This window comes from Erpetoichthys calabaricus, chromosome 7, assembly GCF_900747795.2.
Source record: "Erpetoichthys calabaricus chromosome 7, fErpCal1.3, whole genome shotgun sequence".
Taxonomy (NCBI): domain Eukaryota; kingdom Metazoa; phylum Chordata; class Cladistia; order Polypteriformes; family Polypteridae; genus Erpetoichthys; species Erpetoichthys calabaricus.
Window position 1 is genome coordinate 93,021,842 of NC_041400.2, and position 22,549 is coordinate 93,044,390.

General features: G+C 37.9%; 1 protein-coding gene across 2 annotated transcripts in view; it reads left to right on the forward strand.

Moving 5' to 3' along the window:
* The first annotated feature begins 209 nt into the window (after nucleotides 1-209).
* LOC114654559 (protein phosphatase 3 catalytic subunit alpha) overlaps nucleotides 210-22,549 on the forward strand; it is a 447,068-nt gene continuing 424,728 nt past the window's right edge. For both annotated transcript variants that reach the window (XM_028805172.2, XM_028805173.2), the window contains exon 1: nucleotides 210-552. In XM_028805172.2, the coding sequence (XP_028661005.1) occupies nucleotides 495-552 (58 nt within the window). In that variant the 5' untranslated portion in view covers nucleotides 210-494. The remainder of the gene's footprint in view (nucleotides 553-22,549) is intronic.

The window sequence follows — 22,549 nt, forward strand, 5'->3', positions numbered from 1 at the left end:
ATTGCACACCCTGGTCTGTGTAATAAACCACGGTATTCAGCCAAACGACGGCGTAGTCTAACGTGAAATTCACTCTGATGGATGACTATGATAGGCAGAATTCTAGCCCGTACCTCGCAGGGTAAGACCTGCTGTCGAGAAGTGACAGGCGCGTCAAACAAATCAGAGTCACGTACGATTGGAGTGGGCGGTGCACCGCAACTGTGTGCTAAGTTAGGTTGCGCATAGGCGCAGGAGACGGAGGAATAGATACAGTGTAGCTGTTAATCTATTGGGAGAGGCTACAGTGTAGAAATCTGCAACATTGTGCCAAGTGTGCTTGTGTCTTTTTTCTCCTCTTTCGCGCAACATTCTGAAGATAAAAGCGCGTTATCTGAGTTGTAGAGGAAAAAATAAATAAATAAACAACGCATTCTACACCATAAAGAAAGGACTATTTTGCGGTTGGAAATTTCAGCTGCAGTTGTACATTTGGCTTAAACATCACGTTGGAAATGTCCGAAAATAAGAAGACTGATTCGAAGTTGTCAACGACTGATAGGGTAGTTAAATGTGAGTATTGATCTGATTCTTATGTCTACGTGTAAAGAAATGTGGCGCTTACATTTGGTGACAGCCGCATTTTCTGGATGTCGGCGGATCCCCTCCTCTTTTAGAAAATGCGCTCTGGGTGTCGCTTTATTTCAAATTATGTTAGCGAAATCCGTAAAACAGCGTAACAGGGAAAAGGGTGTAACTGTATGTGTAGAACTAGGAAGTGAGGGGTTCGATTTGCACGATATGACAGGGTGACAGTGTGTCTCTTGAACAGTTGTTTCAGTTGCGATCGCTTGAAGTATTCCGACTAAACATTTCGTGGGCTTGTTGTGGCGGCTATAAGCTGCATTATGAAGAGGTGAAAATGTGTGCTCAAAGTGGTGGTATTGTAAGCACAGTATGCGAACGGAACGAGTTGTTACTTCCTCGTTCAGCTTTTCATTCCCCACAATGTGTATCGCGCTTTACCACGGGTCATGCAGAAAAGCCTAGCAGGAGACTGAAGCCGCTTGTGCGCGTGGTACTAAGAGCTAGGATGGCACTGCGTCTGTCGCTCCGAGTTCATGCCTAGTAATCGGCTTCAGCGGATCTTGCCGATTCGGCTGTGTATAGTAAATAGTGACATCCATATCGAGGACACAAAACACCTGTATAAATGCGGCTTTTTCTTTAGCAAGACCGTCATCGTCCGTATTTTGCTGCACGACTTACTGGAATTTTTTGAGCGTGCTCCAATTCCGCAATTTTATCAGCTAATTGAGATTCGTGCATAGAGTGGTTATCGATCGGGAGTTCCTTTAAAAAAAATGGTGTGTTAGGTGTGGATTGATTAGGATGTTGATGAAACGGGAAAGAGGTAACTCATGTTCTTGTTTCCTGCTAATTTTAACAAAGTTGCTTTAACATCTACAGTGCAGCATGGGCCTGTCATTCGCCTCATTCACGCAAATGTCACTGGCTTTGTAAAAAGTTTTCTTTGCTCTGCAAAAAATGAAAATTATTAAGACAAAAGAGGCTGCATCGGTGCGCCATTTAAAAAATCATTGACAGTCAATTATTTAATGATTTTTCCAATTAAATACGTTGGTTTGCGTTTGTTTGCAAAATATATGAGTATTGTTTTTACATGCTTCACTTTTCCTACATGTTTCGTTTAATAAAGATAACACACACGTACTTATGCTGGTACCTGTTAACCTTATTACCTGTTAACTGAAATCCGCATTTTTTTGGGATGTGTACCCATTGGAAAACCCATGCAAACACAGAAAGAATGTGCAAAATCCAAACGGACATCATGTGATGTGGCATTCAAACCCAGAATGCTGCATCCATTAAGTGGCAGTCCTACCTACTGCATTACAGTGTCTGCCGGTAATGTGAATGTGCATGCAATTTAAAGAATACCCTTACATTATCTAAAAGTTTATGCTCCAGAAAAAACCATAAGACCAGTATATTGAAAAGAGAATTTGATTTGTACTAGGCACGTAAGTATTAACATGCAACATGTATGTATAATATAGATAGATACAGTGCATTAAATTAGTTTATAGCCTAACACTTGAAGGGAATTAAATTGAAAATGATATACTTTTGTATTTTAATATATCAATTATATTACAATATTAGGTGTAAAATATCTTAAATTCAACCATCTATTCTCTGAACCCACTTAAATCCTAACCAGGTAGCATTGGTTACCCAGAAGAGACCAGTCCTGAACATGGCCACAGTTCCTTATGGGACATGATCATTCACTCCATCACACTGGGCAATTCAGATTTGCCAACCAACCCAATACACCCATCTCACCCATCTTTTGGATATAAGAGGAAACCTAATATATCATGAGAAAAATCCCACACTAACAAAGAGAGAACAGTGTAGACCCCACACAGATGCAGACTGTGCCATTGGCTATTCAAATATCCTCATCTGAGGTCGCTACATTAATAGAAACTGTAATATATAATGTTTTCCACCCATCCATCTGTCTGTTGTTTACACTGACTTAATCCAGTTCAGGGTTGCATTGGCCTGTGTCCAGTTTGGAAGCATCAGTCACATGGCAAAAAGCAACTCTGATCCAGCTCCATCACAACATACTCTTTTCCACACCCCCACAATCATTTATATGGAGCCAGACTAGAATGATCAATTCGCCTAATGCACATGTCTTTAGAATGTGGCAGGAACACGTATGCAGAACCTAGGAGAATCTTCTTAAAATAAAGTATATCTTTGATGAAATGAATATGAATATATCTGAATATTTGTTCCTAGAACCTGGCCTTGCATTTGTTATGAATACAAATAAATCAGAGTATCCTCTTTTTAATAAAAATAAAGGTGAACAAAAAACAGCTATATGGAGTTGAAAGAACTAACTGGCAAATTATTAAATACAATTATGAGTGATGAGTTGCATATTGTGTGTGTGTGTGTGTGTGTATATATGTTTATTTGTGTATTTTTGTGTTTATATGTAATATATAATCATGATATGCTGGCTTAATACAAATTCATTTGTTTTGCTGAAACCATAGCAACAGTTTTTCTAACCAATACTAAACTGTGCGCAGCGAATCTCAGAAGCAGAACAAATGTAATACAGGGAGGACCAGGCCATTTTGTATTGACCTGCTATAATTTTGTATTATGTGTATGTAGAGTGAAATAATTTGGCCCAAGCACCATTACTATGTTTCTTTATTTCTATTGGTTTTGTGAAACTAAAGCCACAGAGCAGGTGACTGGTTATTTTTCTAAGTTGTAGTTGTGTATTTTCTAGCACATTATTCTCTCCTGCTACTGGAAGCAGTGTGAAATGTGGGCAAAGTCAATCAGTCAATATTTATGTGTGTTTGGGGGATGAGTTTGAATAATTGTTGAATTGTTCAATGTTGTCTGCCTCTAAGTGCGACTAAACATTGAAGACTCCGTCACCTTTGCTATCCTTTGTAGAGTACTGCATTTGTGCTTGTTGCTGGGCATTTAATATGTTCGCAACTACTGTATATCATTAGTATATACACAATTTGCGTTCCCTTCCATGTGAAAAGAATGTTTGTAGTAATGCTATAATGGGTCTCAGGAAAGCTTTGAATCTTTAGTTCATGATTGTAGATAAATTGTAAATTACAAATAGTCAATACCTTTCTCAGATAATTTTTTTAGCTGTTTGTAAGAACTGCTATGTATACATTGTTGTAGTTGATAATGGTTTTTGGGGGTTGTTTAAGAAAGTAAATGAGCCCTGGATACCATTGCATAATAATACTGTCCACCACACTAGTGAAACACTCATTCGTGGTATGGAACATAGGTAAAAGCACAGCCTATTGTGGAGAAGAGTAGAGTTCAGTTTTTGGTTTTTATGGTTTGGTTTGTTGTATTACTTGTTCTCCCAGTTCATGACCTAGGAGTTTGAGGAAGCATTCAAGCTGACATTTCTAGGGACATTGCTTAGAGTTAGAAAGTAGTCATAGCCAAAAATCATGGCTTCTGCTATGGCATGCCCATATATTTTATATTTGTGCAGTGCAGAAAGGTGCCATGTAACCGCACAGCCTTGATGACCCCTTTTATGAATATGTATGTACATGCCAGTATGAAATGTGATATGCTGATGTTGAAAAAAGCATGTGCTTCACCTGTCACAGAATGGGCCCTCCTAGCCCTGTACCTACCACCTTTTGTTTCTTTGAAAAACATGGAACTTAGCCTGTTGTGTGATATCTGCCATCTCTGCTCAGCTCATATAACAGTAGGTGCTGCTAAATGTTCACCTTTTGTAGCACCTGTCATACATGACTAGCTTCTGGAGACATCCCGTGTGTTTAAACAACATTAGAAAACTAACACTGTGTCACCATGCTGTGTGATGGAAATCAGTGTAATATACACGCCTTCAGTACTTAAAATAAAAAACATGGACATGGAGTTCTCTTCTAGCTAAAGTCTGTGTATATCAGCACAATATGGTTTCTTTATGTCTTTCACAATTCAGTACAACAATGCAGTGTCTATATAAAGTGTATAAAAAGGATAAAAAAAATCCAATTGGTTATAATTGAAGCAGTATTTTTTTAAAGAATGATGGTTCCTGAGATGTAGTTGGATAGCTAGATTGAAAGTGAAAGAAGGGGTTCTAAGATGCATGGGTATGTTTAGGTTGTCTGAGAGGAATCTGTTGACATTCTGAGCCCAAAGGATATTTTTCCCTCAATTTTTTATGTTTAAATGAGTTGGACAGATATTCATTGTTTTGTATTTTCTATTGTATATTAAGTTTGGGGGCGGCACGGTGGCGCAGTGGGTAGCGCTGCTGCCTCACAGTTAGGAGACCCGGGTTCGCTTCCCGGGTCCTCCCTGCGTGGAGTTTGCATGTTCTCCCTGTGTCTGCGTGTGTTTCCTCCGGGCGCTCCGGTTTCCTCCCACAGTCCAAAGACATGCGGGTTAGGTGGATTGGCAATTCTAAATTGGCCCTAGTGTGTGCTTGGTGTGTGGGTGTGTTTGTGTGTGTCCTGCGGTGGGTTGGCACCCTGCCCAGGATTGGTTCCCTACCTTGTGCCCTGTGTTGGCTGGGATTGGCTCCAGCAGACCCCCGTGACCCTGTGTTCGGATTCAGCGGGTTGGAAAATGGATGGATGGATATTAAGTTTGTTACCTTTGAAATGAGATGTATGAATATATCTTACATACACACAAAAAGGAAATGTCATTTTATGTGCTGTAAATTGTCCTCTTTCTTTTTATTTATTCTGCTTGTTCACTACAGAGATGTCATACGACAATATGCAGGCTTATGTTATATATACTGTATATCTAAGTAACTGTTATTAATATGGAAGGTTTTTCTGTAAACCTGTTCCAGTGTCATCTTAGTTTTTAAGAGAGCATCTTTTAATCTCAGAGAACAGCAGAAACATGGAAATGTTACAGCATAGTTTATGCAAGTTCTGTTTACAGCACCCTGTTTGAAACCAACAAAGACCCTGAATGTTTCGCTTCGAGTTAAAGGACGTGTTTAGAATAATATTTAAAAAGCAGTAAAAAGATAATAGTATGATGCTGTATGCAATTTCTTTTTCAACTCCAATTCCAACACTATCTCCCAACCACAGTGTCATCTCGGTGACATAAAAAATACTGGTAGGATGCAAATACTATGCTCTGTTGTAAACCACATTCGTTTTCTGTAAAAAATTGCAATTGGAGACCTTAACAAAAATGAGGTGACAAAACACTCTAACATCTTACCTAATGTTTAAGGTTGGACCACTCAAATTTTATGGTTGTTTCATTATTAAACTGTTGACTTTTTAAATGCAAGCTGATATAGGAAATAAGGTGGCTAAGTTGTACAAATATAGGTTGATGTATGCAGTAGTATTTAGTTTACACTTCACAGATATATTCTGTGATTTGCTTCCGTATGTCAGTGCATAATATTATGAATAAATGATGACCCTTGACTTTATGCTTGGCTGAAACTAGTTTTTTTCCTCCATGGGTTCATGCTTAGTTTGGTAACTTGTGAGCAGCTGTGTATTCTGTACTGTTTGTTTTGGCACCTTTTAGGTTTGTTGACTTTAAACTTCTTTTATGTGTATGTTTGTATTTACATAATATTGTGATGCAGAGCTCTAACTCTGACAGTATAAACAACTCTGAGGTGCTTGATGAGGTAATCATGTTCATGTTATTGAGGATCCAGGAGATTTATAGACTTATAAAAATATGATCCTTGATAGATGGCCATTCTGTTTTTTTTTTGGGGGGTCTGTTTGGCCTCATTAAGTAATAAAGGTTGTCTTACATCTTCACCCTCTGTGCCCCTGTGTTGCTTCTTGCATCTTCCTTGCAAGCTGTCAGTATCCTTTTTATTTTCTCGCCCCTTCCCCAGCAAGTGCATATAGCATATAGCGCTTTAGGCAGTACACAAGAGACTCTAGCTCTAGTTCCAAATCAATGCTTGGTAAGGTGTAAGAAAATTGTTCTTCATAAAGCAAGCTTACAGTAGGATGGGGAAGTTGGCAGCAAATTGGTGGGTAATAAGTCCATTGTCCGCTACTGTGGTGTTCATTAAGTGGGGAAGAGAAAAGCACTGAAAAAGCTTAGCTAGTTTTTGAAGTTGTGGTCTTGTAACAACAGTGAAGCTCTGAATCTGGTGAGTAGAGTCTGGTCTTAGCAGTGAGCTGATGGCCTTATAAAATTATACTAAATGTAATTGTATATCTGAAGACTGTAAACAAACATAATATTTAATTTACAGACTGGAAACTATCTGCTTGACATTTCTTATTGCCATTATATATTAAAACATGCTTTATTCTGGGAATATCCCTGTAAGCGGAAAAGGTATAACTTGCATAGTGCAATAACATTATTTCCCCTGCAATTAACAGTACTTTACATTTACGTATTTGGCTGATGCCTTTATCCAAGGTGACTAACAACATTTATGATACAATTGATTACATTACTTTTTAGAACACAGGCAGGTCAAGTGACTTGCTCAGGGTCATCCAGTGTCACTAGTGGGATTTGAACCCGCATCCTCGGGGTTTTAAGTCCAAAGCCTTAACTACTACACCATACTGCTTGCATCCCACTGTAATTGGGTGAGTTAAATGAGTACTCCCGTAGCTCATCAGCCTGCTTCTTCATTTTTCCAATACTTCATGGATGGAAAAAATAAAATTGAAGGCATTTTAGTGGGATATCTTTCAGTGTATTGTGTAGTTATGTGGGCTAGTGGCCAGCTGTCCAAACAAGGATATCAGTCACACTGTCTTCAGTGCTTGAGAGCTAATGAAGATTTGTGCATTCATCACATAATCACATACATTGCCTTTAATTATTCTGTTCATTAATCCAGTTGCTCTGCTGATACTGAATCGCTTATAGCAGTGCAACTTTATAAACATACTTTTACAGTGCTTTTTTTTATTGGTTGCTGGCTAGTAGTATGCTCGATTATATGCATAAAATATTACTTGCAGCCTCCTTATTTGTTTTATTTTTAATTTTTTTTTAATTTAAAGTAGGGCGCTTAACTCGCCCACCCCCAGGTTTGGTTTACCAGATATACAATTTAAAGAGATTGCATATGCATTATTTTCACTTTTACTTTAAAATATTTGTGAAAACAATACTTGTCCTTTATTTCCGGCCCCGGGCGTGGTTAAATCTCTTTCTCGCAGGACGTATAATGCTGCTCGCGTTGTCCGGGGGGCGGCTGGATCATCTGCTGTCTTTCTGCTGCTGTCGCGCTGCCTGTCGATCATTTTAAAGCCTGTACAACAGCTGTCTTTTTGCCACTTCGCGTCTCTGCCGCTCACGTTGTGAAGGGAGGTGGGGGGGGGGGGGGGGGGGGGGGGTTAGGGTGGCTGAATGCACGCAAGGAGAAGCGGTCAGATCATCTGCTGGGTTTCTGCTGCTGGTGAGCTGCATGTTTTACTAGTCGCTTGTCATTGTTTTAAGAGCTGGGAGCAAGTTAAAATGTCTCTCGCAGGACTTCAAATTGTCTTCCGAGAAGATCACGTCTCGTCTCTCTAGTCTCCCTCCCAAAGATTTTTTTTTATAATAGAGAGATATCCTTTATTTATAGTATTTACATTAAATATTTAAAATAAATACTTTACTTGACATTTGCTTAGTGATATTTGAAAACACATTTACTACATTAAAGGAAATTCTTAATGCATGCATATGTCTTGCAAGATGAAAAAGAAGAAACAGAAGTAATAGTAGTAGTGCTAGTACCCTAAGTTCTTGTCTATAAGCCGGACTCATGTATTAGCCGGAGACCAAAAATCATACGAATTTTTAAAATAAAATCGTATCATAGATAAGCCGGACTCATGGATAAGCCGAACGTACTATAACCTATAACTAATAGAAGGGAGGGAGGTCAGTGGTCTCACTCGCGCCCATTTAATTTCTTTAAGGGGGGAGAGAGTGTGAGATATTGCCGTCTCTCTCACTCCCCGCATGGCGCGGTTGGAGCGGCCGGAGCGCGTTCTTTCTGCTCTGGGCATCGCCGAGTCAACACGAGCGCGTAGCGGTCATTTAAATTGTGATTTTATATGTAAGCATATTTAAATATATATCGCGGATTTCTGCGGACAATGGGTCTTTTAATTTCTGGTACATGCTTCCTCAGTTGGTTTGCCCAGTTGATTTCATACAAGGGACGCTATTGGCAGATGGCTGAGAAGCTACCCGGCTTACTGTTCTCTCTCTCTTGCGCTGACTGTCTGTGATCCTGACGTATGGGGATTGAGCAGGGGGGCTGTTTGCACACCTAGACGATACGGACGCTCGTCTAAAAATGCTGAAAGATTATCTTCACGTTGCTATCTTTTGTAAAGCTGATTCCTGAAAAGACATGCTGCACAGTGCTTCGCATACTTAAAAGCTCGAAGGGCACGTATTGATTTTTGACTGAAAAACAAACTCTCCCTCTCTCTCTCTTTGTCTGCTCCTGACGGAGGGGGTGTGAGCTGCCGCCTTCAACAGCTTTGTGCCACGGTGCTTCGCATACTTAAAAGCCAAACAGACATATTGATTTGTTTGCTTCACTCCTTTGAAGAGGAAGATATGTTTGCATTCTTTTAATTGTGAGACGGAACTGTCATCTCTGTCTTGTCATGGAGCACAGTTTAAACTTTTGAAAAAGAGACAAATGTTTGTTTGCAGTGTTTGAATAACGTTCCTGTCTCTCTACAACCTCCTGTGTTTCTGCGCAAATCTGTGACCCAAGCATGACAATATAAAAATAACCATATAAACATATGGTTTCTACTTCGCGGATATTCTTATTTCGCGGGTGGCTCTGGAACGCAACCCCCGCGATGGATGTATAAGCCGGACTTATGTATAAGCCGATATTCTATTTTTTCATTTTCACAACTTTTTTCCTTAGATAAGCCGCGGCTTATTGACAAGAACTTAGGGTAGTAGAAGTAGGAACACTAGTGTTACGTAGTATAGGAAATAGCACAGAAAATATAATCATGTATAATATTTAACATTATAGCGGGAACAGGATATATGAGGAGAGTGAAACTACAGTGCCTTAAAGTTTTCAATAGGACAACAATTCAGAGAACAATAGAGCAGGGAGGGAAGGTAGCACTTTCTGTTACTAAAATGAGCCAAAATTCTGTTAACATCTGACATGTGCTGAGGCAAACTGTTGTCAGATTTCTTCAGTTTATAAGATAATTTACTGTATCTCCTAGTACTATGTCAAACTACTTTACTGTTGAGACACCCTTGTACACAGTTTTAAACATTACTTTCTGATATAAATAAATCTATTTAATGTGAGTTTTTGCTATCCATATACAAAAGAAAGCATTCTCTGGATACCTCACCTTACTTTTGTTCATGTGACATAAAAAGACTTACTGTGTATGTACTTAGTAGGGTTGTCAAAATGTCAGCAAGTATCGATTTTAACATTTTAAAATTACTTCAATACTAATTTTTCATAGTATCGATTCTACAACCTATGCTTTTCTGGTTCATTCTGGCTTTTGATAATTGAGCCTCATAGGATATCAATCAACATGGCTCGAGTTGCAACCTCATGTTCACCCATTCACACGTGTTAATAAGAAGGCAACTCTGCGGCGTCAAAGTCTCCACCAGCCAGCTTAATTGACAAAGAGGGCAACGGGAGTGGCATCTGGAAATTCTTTGGTTTTGTGTCAAATAGAGATAGGTAACAACAAGATACATGCAAACACTTATGCAAGATTTTCTACGGCACAATACCAACTAAATAGGCTAACACAACTAATTTAGTCAAACACTTACAGGACTGACACACAAGTCAATGCAAAGAATTTCGAGAAAAATCTTATTTCTGAACTTCAAACATTCCTAGGTATAAAACTCTGGGCTGTTGTGTTTGAAGTAAGAATATGGTGTTCATTTTGTTTCTACCAGTTAAAACTTTTTTTGTAGTCAGTTAAATATTTAATGCGTCACAACAGGGGTCTTCAATTATTTTTAACTCTGGGCCAGTTGTATTCCATGATATTTATTCAGGGGCAACACTCTTTAGCACTCTTTAACACCCTCACCACGAAGTGTTCTGCCATAGCACGTTTGTATGTGCAATTTAAAAAAACATTTTTTTATAACTTTTCAGTTCTCCATTGCATAAATAGTACTGTTATTCCTCTGTGTGCTTACATACTTTAAGCTGTGCTTCAGAGTGTGTATTTACTACATCAGGGCTCATTTGCAGCCCAACAAAAGCATGCCTCACAGAAGAACATGTTGACATACTAGTCTTTCTCACAAAAAAATGTACAAGTTACAGACAACATAGTTCATGTACATAAAAATGCAATGTGCACTGTTTGAATTTGTGTAAAGCCTTTAAATATTAGCGGTCTGTTTGTGTTTTACTTTTCTAAACAGTTATGTGTTCTTTTTACTTGAAGGTTTATTTAATGTTTGTTTTAATATTTTTATTTATACTCTAAACAAAAAATCTCAATACTTATTCAATTAGCATTTAATAACATTTGTAACATTTTATTCTGCTACAGTATTTGTTTTCATCAGTGTAAAAAAAAAACTGTTGACTGGATTTAAACTTCTGTACTTTTTATTTATTATAGACCTTTACTCTTACCTTTTACAAAAGATTGAACTACTTGAAGTATTTGCATTTAATGACTTAAATATCTGGTATTTGTTTCAATTAATGTAAAGATTTTAATGCAAATAGAATTGCAATTTATTTAAATATGTTTTTATTGAGTTCCATTATAATACTGCATTGGGTATAGAAAATAGTTTTGTATTTTAATTCTTAATAGCATATTGAAGTTTTATAGTTTGGTATTGTGACAACCCTAATATTTTGCTACTTTTCTATATCTGCCTTAATCTGTCAAATATGATGTTAAGCAAGTGAAGGCAGGCCCCTTTCCACGCTATACTTGTGTTTTTTAAATACTTATACTGAGTCTGTGTATTCTATTTTCATGATTACACTTACAGGAGTTAGGTATCAACATATATGATTTGCTTTGTTACATCTCTTAGTGTGTTATTTCTTATTGGTATTTACTATTTCAAAGGGATTTTATCATTGAGTTTAAAGGAAGGTGTTATTCCTTCTCTTCTTTTCATAGAATCAACTTTGTAAACATTTTTAGAATTGACTTTAGTAGAAGTTAAGTGTTGGATGTTACCTTGGAGTGTTGGAAAGGCTTACCACTATGGGACAAAGGGAGACCAGCAAAGGTTTGCAAGATCACAAACAGGCTGTACTAGAATGTCTGTGGATTAACATCGAATGTAGGGTAGACCACAGTGAGTTAAGACATGGATTCTGGCCCATCAACTAGAAAATCCAAAGATCAGACAGTGAGAGATCAGTTTGCTGCTGAAATGAAATTAAAAACAAAAAGGAGAAAGTCATTTTCAAAATGCTTAAAGAATATGTGAGCTTCACCAGTCGCAGCAGGTCAGTCAGATGGTTGAAGAAATTACTGCCATATATACACAAAAAGCTGTTTGCCAAAGTCTTCTCTGCCAGTTATGGCACACTAGTCAGATACGCGATGAAGATGTTACAGCACAGGCACAAGTAGCTGCTCACTCTGGGTGACTTAATTAATTAACAAAACCCAAGAAATGAATATTTTGTTTTGTTTTTGACTGCCGTTTTGTCAGGCACCTTCTAGCTATGTATTTGGCTGATGCTTTACTGACATAGAAGATCAGGACACAGTACAGTTGTTTACATATATGTTTATACTTGGAGCACAAGCAATTTAGGTGACTTATTGAGAATCACCCAGTGAGTCAGAAGTGGGAATGGCACTGGCAGACTTACTGTTTAAGATAAAATGCCTGAACCTCTATAAACACTGCAGTTAAAAATGCCAGAGACAGTATGTCTTCTTAAATACTGTCCCATTGGACCTGACTTAGAGACATATTTTCTCCATCTTGTACTGGGAAGAGCCTGGGGAATCCTCATATGCTCAGTTCACTTTGTTTAGCAAAGTAATTTAAGAATACTACAGGATATGTTAGGCTTTGCAGCAGTGTCTAAAAAGTGATTTGTCACTGAAATTTGTTAGCACACCTGGGCCCTTATCTTAGAGCTGTTCAGTAATAGGGGTGTATAGTATTGACAAAAAAAGTGATATCTCAATATTTTCTTGAATTTTGTCGATAACGACTGATATGATATTTTGCATCCTTCAAAAATGTCTTTGTAAAAAGTCTTATATTGTACTAGCTCTGGCATGCTCTTGTTAATAGGATATTAAATATTTCTTACTAATGGTAATAATGGAAACAACATACTGTATTTAAGGAAATTGTTTTATGCATTTAGTTAAAACTGACGCATCAAAATCACAATTGCAAGTATTATTTAGATCAAACAGTGCAAGTATGAGTAAACAATTTCAAAATGGCCTACAGGATTTACTCTGTAAAAATTTGCACAAAGACCTTCAAAACTGCTATAATGAGAACAACAGACACTTCCCCATTAATGTAAACAAGACATGGAATCCAAGGGAAATAAAATACTAATCTTAACTGGACTACAGGACATTAATAAACATTCGGATCCTCTGCTTTAAGGTGAGTTGAACCACATAAAATTAAGAAATAAATCTAACATATTGTAATAAAAGTCACTAAATCTAAACTTCTGGCTCTGTCAAATACTGCTAAAGAAAAGAAAAAAAAAACAATTATAACATTTGTAAACAAGTTAATCCCTTCAGGTTTTGTCAAATATTGCACAAAGATACAAAAACTAGCCTGTAGGTTTTTTAAACAAATGACTAACTTCAAGTTCTGTCCAATATTGCACAAAGATAACCATAAAAAAAAATTGTAGACAAATGACACTAACCTCCTGCAGTTTATGTGCCAGAGTTTGGCTACATGAATCGTATAATTTTGGCAGAACTGTTTGACTGAAATATTTTGAGCCAGGCAGTGTGTATTTTAGGTCTAAAGTATTCAAAAGTTGTTTGAAACCATCTCTCTCATCTGCTTGAATTGACACCATGTCTTTTGCGATTTAATTGGCGACAGTATTTCTTATTTGTTGCTTTTCTTGTTTTAGGGCACTTTTTTGCAGAATAATTGCGGTAAAGTTTGCATAGTTGTGTTTTTGTACTGGTATTTTGGCTGGCTTATGCCTGTGTTTGATAGCTGATTCATATTCTTCATATTCTGTGTGGTGGTTAGGTTGTAGATGGTGAAACAAGTTTGTTGTTGAGCTGTCTTTAATGGCAACCTGTTTCAAAAATAGTTTGCAGACTGGTGTCTTTAGAGCAATATCTGTCTTTTCAAAGCCAAACCTTCCATGCAAGTGAGGATGATCCAAAGTCTAGCAATTAAAATTAATGCTATAGATTACGTTGCTGGTGGTGGCTTTATTTTGTCTCCTGGTGCTGACTGTTTAATCATTTTTAACTAGCTACGTTAGCTTAACTTGTACAGCGGTGACCATGTACTCTCAATGTACACATGCTTTGGTTTATCCTACTAGGCTACATGACACAGTGAATTCATGGACTCTCAAGGCAGGTGTCTGATTGATTTTTTGCAAAATGAGTGACATACTTGATAAAGTCTGCTCACACATTGTTAAAACAACAATTAGGATTTTGTTGTAGATGATACAGTGGGGCAAAAAAGTATTTAGTCAGCCACCAATTGTGCAAGTTCTCTCACTTAAAAAGATGATAGAGGCCTGTAATTTTCATCATAGGTATACCTCAACTATGAGAGACAAAATGAGAAAAAAAAAATCCAGAAAATCACATTGTCTGATTTTTGAAGAATTTATTTGCAATTTATGGCGGAAAAAAGTATTTGGTCAATAACAAAAGTTCATCTCAATACTTTGTCATATACCCTTTGTTGGCAATGACAGAGGTCAAACGTTTTCTGTAAGTCTTCACAAGGTTTTCACACACTGTTGCTGGTATTTTGGCCCATTCCTCCATGCAGATCTCCTCTAGAGCAGTGATGTTTTGGGGCTGTCGCTGGGCAACACGGACTTTCAACTCCCTCCAAAGATTTTCTATGGGGTTGAGATCTGGAGACTGGCTAGGCCACTCCAGGACCTTGAAATGCTTCTTACGAAGCCACTCCTTCATTACCCGGGCGGTGTGTTTGGGATCATTGTCATGCTGAAAGACCCAGCCACGTTTCATCTTCAATGCCCTTGCTGATGGAAGGAGGTTTTCACTCAAAATCTGACGATACATGGCCCCATTCATTCTTTCCTTTACACGGATCAGTCGTCCTGGTCCCTTTGCAGAAAAACAGCCCCAAAGCATGATGTTTCCACCCCCTTGCTTTACAGTGGGTATGGTGTTCTTTGGCTGCAACTCAGCATTCTTTCTCCTCCAAACACAACGAGTAGAGTTTTTTTCATCTGACCATATGACATTCTCCCAATCCTCTTCTGGATCATCCAAATGCTCTCTAGCAAACTTCAGACGGGCCTGCACATGTACTGGTTTAAGCAGGGGGACACGTCTGGCACTGCAGGATTTGAGTCCCTGGCGGCGTAGTGTGTTACTGATGGTAGCCTTTGTTACTTTGGTCCCAGCTCTCTGCAGGTCATTCACTAGGTCCCCCTGTGTGGTTCTGGGACTTTTGCTCACTGTTCTTATGATCATTTTGACCCCACGGGGTGAGATCTTGCGTGGAGCCCCAGATCGAGGGAGATTATCAGTGGTCTTATATGTCTTCCATTTTCTAATAATTGCTCCCACAGTTGATTTCTTCACACCAAGCTGCTTACCTATTGCAGATTCAGTCTTCCCAGCCTGGTGTAGGTCTACAATTTTGTTTCTGGTGTCCTTTGACAGCTCTTTGGTCTTGGCCATAGTGGAGTTTGGAGTGTGACTGTTTGAGGTTGTGGACAGGTGTCTTTTATATTGATAACGAGTTCAAACAGGTGCCATTAATACAGGTAACGAGTGGAGGACAGAGGAGCCTCTTACAGAAGAAGTTACAAGTCTGTGAGAGCCAGAAATCTTGCTTGTTTGTAGGTGACCAAATACTTGTTTTCCACCATAATTTGCAAATAAATTCTTTAAAAATCAGACAATGTGATTTTCTGGATTTTTTTTTTCTCATTTTGTCTCTCATAGTTGAGGTATACCTATGATGAAAATTACAGGCCTCTCTCATCTTTTTAAGTGGGAGAACTTGCACAATTGGTGGCTGACTAAATACTTTTTTGCCCCACTGTACATATCACACACCCCTATTCAGTAGTCAAATAATTTGACCAGAATTTTAAGAGTAGCTGAAGTGCAGCAATGTCAGAATGCTGGTTGTAGCAGTTAAGGAACATTGAGTGCTTTCAACTTCAGGTTATTCTTAAAAATGGTACTTTCACTGAAGAGCCAAGTGCACTATACACAGAAACACAAAGGAATCTGCAAACAAAACGAAAAATAATAATGATCTTCTAACAGAAAAAAGCCATATAGTACAAAATCACAAATGTACATTTTTTAATACTAATTAAAGTTGCTTTGTTTTCTCCATTTATTAGACATAGGCTAGCTACATGCATTGTATCATGGCACAGCCAACTGTAATGATTTCCACAGAAAACCTTAAGTTCTGGCTATGCCTCTGTCATTGGTTGTAATACATCCCACTCATCCTTGTCTAAAAACTGCCCTGCTAATGCAGTGCGTTGTGGAAAAAGTGTGTGTGAGTTATTTACTGGATAAAAAAAGAGGACACGGATTATTTTAGAACAGTAAAAATGAGTATATTTTGGATTTTTGGGGAAATTTAAGTATATTGCACTTTAAAAAGAATCCATAGCAGCTAAAAAGGGAATATCAAAAACCACTTCTATATTAGCTATCCATCTCAAATTATAACCAACAGATGTGTAGTTTATCGCTACATTTTTAAAAGTGTGGGTAACCATAATATCACAGCATAAGAACACAATGTGCAGACTGGAGTAGATACATAAATTATTTCTTTATACATTACTATCATATAAATTTTCACAGATTAAGATCTTTATTTTCTTGCTTTACACAATTGTCTGATGACTATAATACAGTAATGAATAAACCCTCCAAAGCACATTTTCAATATTTGTGGTTTATTGGTATTTTCTATGCTTTAGCTATACAGTATACAAAAGATATTGCATTTTTTCTGTCTAGTTGAAGTAGGAGTGAGTTACAGAAAGATCTGACCTTGTCTATTCTTTTTCACACAAGGGGGCTTCACCCCCTGCTCGCTTCGCTTGCCTACACCCGGCGTTTTGAACATGTGCCCGCTGGGCAGCCGTAGTTTCAGACGCGCGTTGTAGGAGCTTGCGTTGTTTTGAACCCATGCTTGCCCTGCCTCTGCGGTTTGAGACGCACGTTGTAGGCGTATATCCGTCACTCGAGCTCGTTCGGTTTGAACCCGTGCCTGCTTTGCCTCCGCAGTTTCAGATGGTGGGTCGCGTTTGGCGTTTTGTACGATCCCAAGCAGCACATTATTCCTAACTTCACTCCGCAGTAGTGCCACGCACAATATGGCGGTGACGCCTGCACCTTCACTACGCAGTAGTGCCACTCACAATATGGCGGCAACGCCTGCGCCTTCCGTATTATGTCGGGTTTTACCATGCTGTGTAGGCGCCTTTGCCTTTCGTACTTTCCCACGCCTTCCAACACGCGATGTAGGTGCCTGCACCTTCCGGGTCTGCCTCCGCTGTGTGGTGTGGACGTTTAACTGTTGTTTTTTCAGCCTTTGTATTCTGTATCTCGCTGTGCATGTGTTTCGTGCCTAGGTTTTTTTGAAGCTGTTGCATTCCAGTTTTCTTCATCTGTAACCTGCTCTCCATCTGTTTGGCCCCGTTCTTTAACCTCTTTATGACGTTGTACTTTGTTTCCTACTCTGTCTTTTATTTCTGACCTCGCTTTATCCTGCTTGCGGCATGTCAGACGGTTCGTAGTCTCTCCCGTTTCGCTCTGGGGCGGGGGGGCTTTGTGTGGCACCTGCGCACGTTCGTAGTCTCTCCCGTTTCACTCTGGGGAGGGGGGCTTTGTGTGGCGCCTGCGCACTATGTCTCCTGTGTCCACGGGCAGGTCCCTGCGTCCATATCCGGTTTACCATTCTCGGTTAGTAATATGGATTCCTCATTTCAGAAAAAGTTTTGTGCAATGACAATGCCTTATTTTAGTGGGAATATCAGACAGTATAAATGCTTGTCCATATTTTGCTATGTATATGTATATTGTGTTTATGTATGAATATGTGCATGTGTATAATAAATAGACTTTATAAAACACAACTTAAAGTCAGTTTTTAAAATCTGCTTATCAGCCCACTATATTCATTACTTGTGATGAGCCACAGTGATAACAGTTCCATGAGGTTCTGGGCTGAAACTAGAAAAAATATATTTTTGAGGTTCCTGATTCTTAAGTAAGCGTGCCTTACAGTATATCCAAAGTCAGAGTAGCAAAAATTACATCAGAGAATCACTCCCCTGCCTCTGCCCCCCTTAATATACTCTACATCAACTTGCTTAACAATGAAATCAACTAATGACACTGTGGTTCATATGCCGTTATTAAGTACATGAGAATTTGGATAAATGGTGGTCTTCTACAGAGTGACATAGCCGTTCACTTTGTCTTGGATAATAAAACATTTGTCCTCTTGGATGAGCTTTCGATGGATGAAACTCTGCATTATTTACAGATTGTAATCAATCAAATGACTGAGTAGTTATTTGATACTAAAACTATCTTAATTTAATTTCATTTATTTAAATGTAAGTTACAAAGTGTTCACAATGCTCAAATATTTTATTTCTGTGACTGGCTCAAACTGGCCTCCTTATATAATATTCATTTTATGTTTATGTGTTACATTTTTGATTGACAAAAACAGAAAATAGTTCATGTGAAAAAAACGGCACACCTGTTAATAAAAGTACAAATTTGGCCAGTTTTTACATAGAACATACAGTATGTACTTAAAGTGCATATTAAAAGTACTCACTCTTTTGGAAGTTTTTACATTTTGAAATTTGAATTTAATTTGGCAGTTTTTATATTAATCAAAAGAAAAAGAATCTGTTATGTCCAACTGAACAGAGCTCTCTGCAAATTGATCTAACTAATTGCAAATACAGTTAGGTCCATAAATATTTGGACAGAGACAACTTTTTTCTAATTTTGGTTCTGTACATTACCACAATGAATTTTAAATGAAACAACTCAGATGCAGTTGAAGTGCAGACTTTCAGCTTTAATTCAGTGGGGTGAACAAAACGATTGCATAAAAATGTGAGGCAACTAAAGCATTTTTTTAACACAATCCCTTCATAACATAAAATAATTGATCTCATTGAAAAATTACTTTTTCCTTTATCGTAATATTGACTTTGTAATGCTAGATGTCAGATATTCACTCTCGTTTTTATGTTGAAGATGAGGTCTAGTCCAATGTTTTACACTACAAAGTGAATCTACTTGTTCAGAGATGACTGCTCGCTTGTCACCAGCAAGGAGCAATTAGGGTGCCTTAATCCTTATAAATGATAGTTGATTCTAAGAAGTACTAATGCCACATTGGTGAATGCATGTTTGTGACCGTATGTGAAAAAACACTATCTATGCTGAAAAAGTCATCTTCCAGAAACATTTAGCAATATGAAGAATTTCATACTGTACCTAGACAAATGAAGAGTACCTCTTTAATGCTTATAGATCTGTAAATAGTGTTTACGTTAGCACTTATTAAGGTATTAAATTTAACAGAAGCTTTCATTATTTTCTTGAAAATAGGATAAAATTTGTGTTATTCATTTGAAGAGATATTAACTTTTGAAACCGTTTCCATGCTCTTTGATTAACCTATACACTGACATACTATTAGCTTTTAATATTGGTCAGTAGCAGTAAATAAAATGACACCAGACTATAGCATGCAATACAATGTGTTATACTGTGTAGCACAAAAAGAAATATTACACAGAAAGAATAAATGTAATGTTGTGTAATAACAAACAAGCTCAAACCTTTTAGACTTCCTTACATAGGCTGTGTTTACCCTAATTGTGAGTACAGTTTACCTTATGTTTACATTGCCAAACTTCATCTGTATTTTGCCCCTGTGTTTTTACTTTTTTTTTTCCTTCTTCCATTCATTAAAGAAAGGTCCTGCTTCCAGATGACACTTGGATATTCAACATCTCTAATTTCTGGCTGTACCATTTAATTCAATCCTGGTGTGTGTCCTTCTTCCGTGGTGGGAATCCTTGCTGTTGACTCCCTAAAAGCACAGCCAGCTACCTGTGTATGTTTCTAATCTTAGAGTCCTTCTCAACTAATACTATGTGGTCAAAACTCTAGAGTGAGGATATTTCTTCTAGAGGTTAAAGCCATATAATAGGTGATGTGCTCACCACTCCTAGATAGAACCCTTTAATGGTGTAACCCTCCTGGCATTGCTCCTTGTTTGATCCTACATTTCTCAAATCACATATCTCTTTTGCCTTATTCTAAGGATGTCTTATCTGCTTCCTCTATTGTCTTGTTTCACCTTCTGTGGTGATCACCTTAGAAAGAAAATGGATTAATCATAAACAACAATTTCCTTGTTGCTATGGTACTGGGCTGCTTTGCATGGGGATTGGAATATTTTACATTTTTATAAATGTGGATTGGTAGGCGCATGTAAATTAACATTGATATTTTTTCAAAAATGCCACATAAATGCAAGCTCTGTATGAGATTTGAATTAGGAGCTATGGTTACATGGTCCAGATGTGTTGCTGTGCTTGAGATGGTTAATTGAATGACTCAGAAGCCTGCTTTAATTTAATTCTAGTGTGGAGTGGATTTATCTGGTATAATTAACTAATTTGCGAAAGAAAAATCTGGCAGATTGTTGTCTTCCCAGTTCTTTTCTGGCAGGGCTTTGTAAGTCATAATCAGAGGTGAATGTAACTGTATGTGCTGGTGTGATTGTTGACAGTAACAAGTGTTTTATCTGAGCAGAAAAGAGAGGGGTTTCTAATGTTTGATTGTGAGCAGTGTGCTGTGATTGCTATGATTTATTACACATTTATTGTGTCCATGCTGACAATGCAACCTGCTTTTTCATCATTCTGTTATAAAAACAAACAAGCAGGCAAAATGTTGGGGGGGGGAAAAAAAGGAAACAGAATTAAAGTAGTGACATTAGGTTGGTCTTCTTCAGTCTCCCATGTAACTCACCATCCATTATCAAAACTATACTAATAATGTGTGTTATTCCTAGAGTTATTTGTTGTTATTTGTGGGGATTAGGGGTGCAGAACCCTTGCAAATGTGTTTTGGGCCTATGATTCCTGAATATTCAAAGTTTATTGCACTAAATTAGATGCAAAACATTGTGAGAAATGCAAGACAGTGTGATCATTACACAAGCAAACCCAGATGAAATCTTACAAACAAGTGGGGACAGGACAATAACATAAATCAAGAGAAAATTGGAATCCAGTAGGTGTAATTGTAATCAATTGTGCAATAAAACATCGAAACAAAAAAACACATGATTGTGATGCTGACGGCTTCTTATGATTCACTTTTAAAACTAGCTGCCTTATCTTGTTTAACCCAGCTGCCCTTACAGGAACCACCAAAACCACCCAGTGACACAGTGCTTTTGGGGTTGTTGGGATTTGCAGTCCATTTAAGTAGCACTACTAAAGCATTGTCCATAGATTCCTGCAATAGGCTGCAAAACTCATAAAATAATTCCAATTTAATTATTGATAACAAACCTGCAAATAGGCAGATCCGTGAATCATAAAGGGCCGTCATGTATGTGTGTATATATACAGTGTGTGTGTGTGTGTGTGTGTGTGTGTGTGTGTATATATATATATATATATATATATATATATATATATATATACACCAGTAACGGCGGACTGCACGATAATGTGCAGTGACTTATAATTTTCATCCTCTTTCTCTGTATGTGTAGAATTCGTTTGCTCAGAGGTTGATGCACTTGCTGCTTCCTGAGCAGCTCTTCTTTTCTCCACCCTAGCGGCCTGCTTCTTCTTTTGTCTGCATCTTTTCATGTTAAAACTGATTAAGTCAGTGTTTGTGTTGCAATTACTTAGAACGTTTTCCTTAATTTTTCACTTAAGCTGGCACTTAAGTCTTCAATCTGCCTCAAGAATGATTTAAGATATAAAGAGGTAGGGGAAGTGACGGCGAAGGTGGTAGGGAATGAGAACGGCACCCGTACGCATGTGGCACATGACCGACTTGCTACCCGCTCCCGAGAGCTGATTCTATAATGAAATAAAATAAAAATAAAGAGTAATAAAAATCATCACTCCAAAAGCGGACAGTAGAGGTCACGTAGTATATGTGTACCAAATTTCAGGTCAATAGGTCAAATGGTTTGCGAGCTACAGGTGATTTAAAATCCAGGACAGACAAACGGACAGCCACGGTAGCGTATTATATAAGAAGATATATATGTATATACTAGGGGGCTTTGCCCCCTGCTCTCTTCACTCGCCAACCCCCGTGTTTGTTTTTCCGGATACACACTTTTAAGATTTTTTTTTTCTTTGAATTGTTGCTATTTCATTACTTTCACTTTTATTGCAGAACTTCTGTAAAAACAATATTTGTAATCTTGCGAGTCCCAATATGCTGAATCTTTTTAATGAAGTCAGGACAGGTTTCTCTGTTTGGAATTTAAGCACAGACAAAACGATCTACATCATCAGCAGTTAATAATTTTTTGTTTTACAAAGTAAAAAAGTAAGTAGAGGTCTGCATTGGACTCCTGTCTGTAAAGTCGTGCTATTTTCCTCTCACAGTTCCAAAAGTACATGGGGATACCAAGGTGATACCTCAGTTTTTCTCTAGGTTTTTGTACAAGGGCTAGACAGAACGTTTTTGACTCCTGGGGTAAATTTAGCTTTTTAAATAAGCAG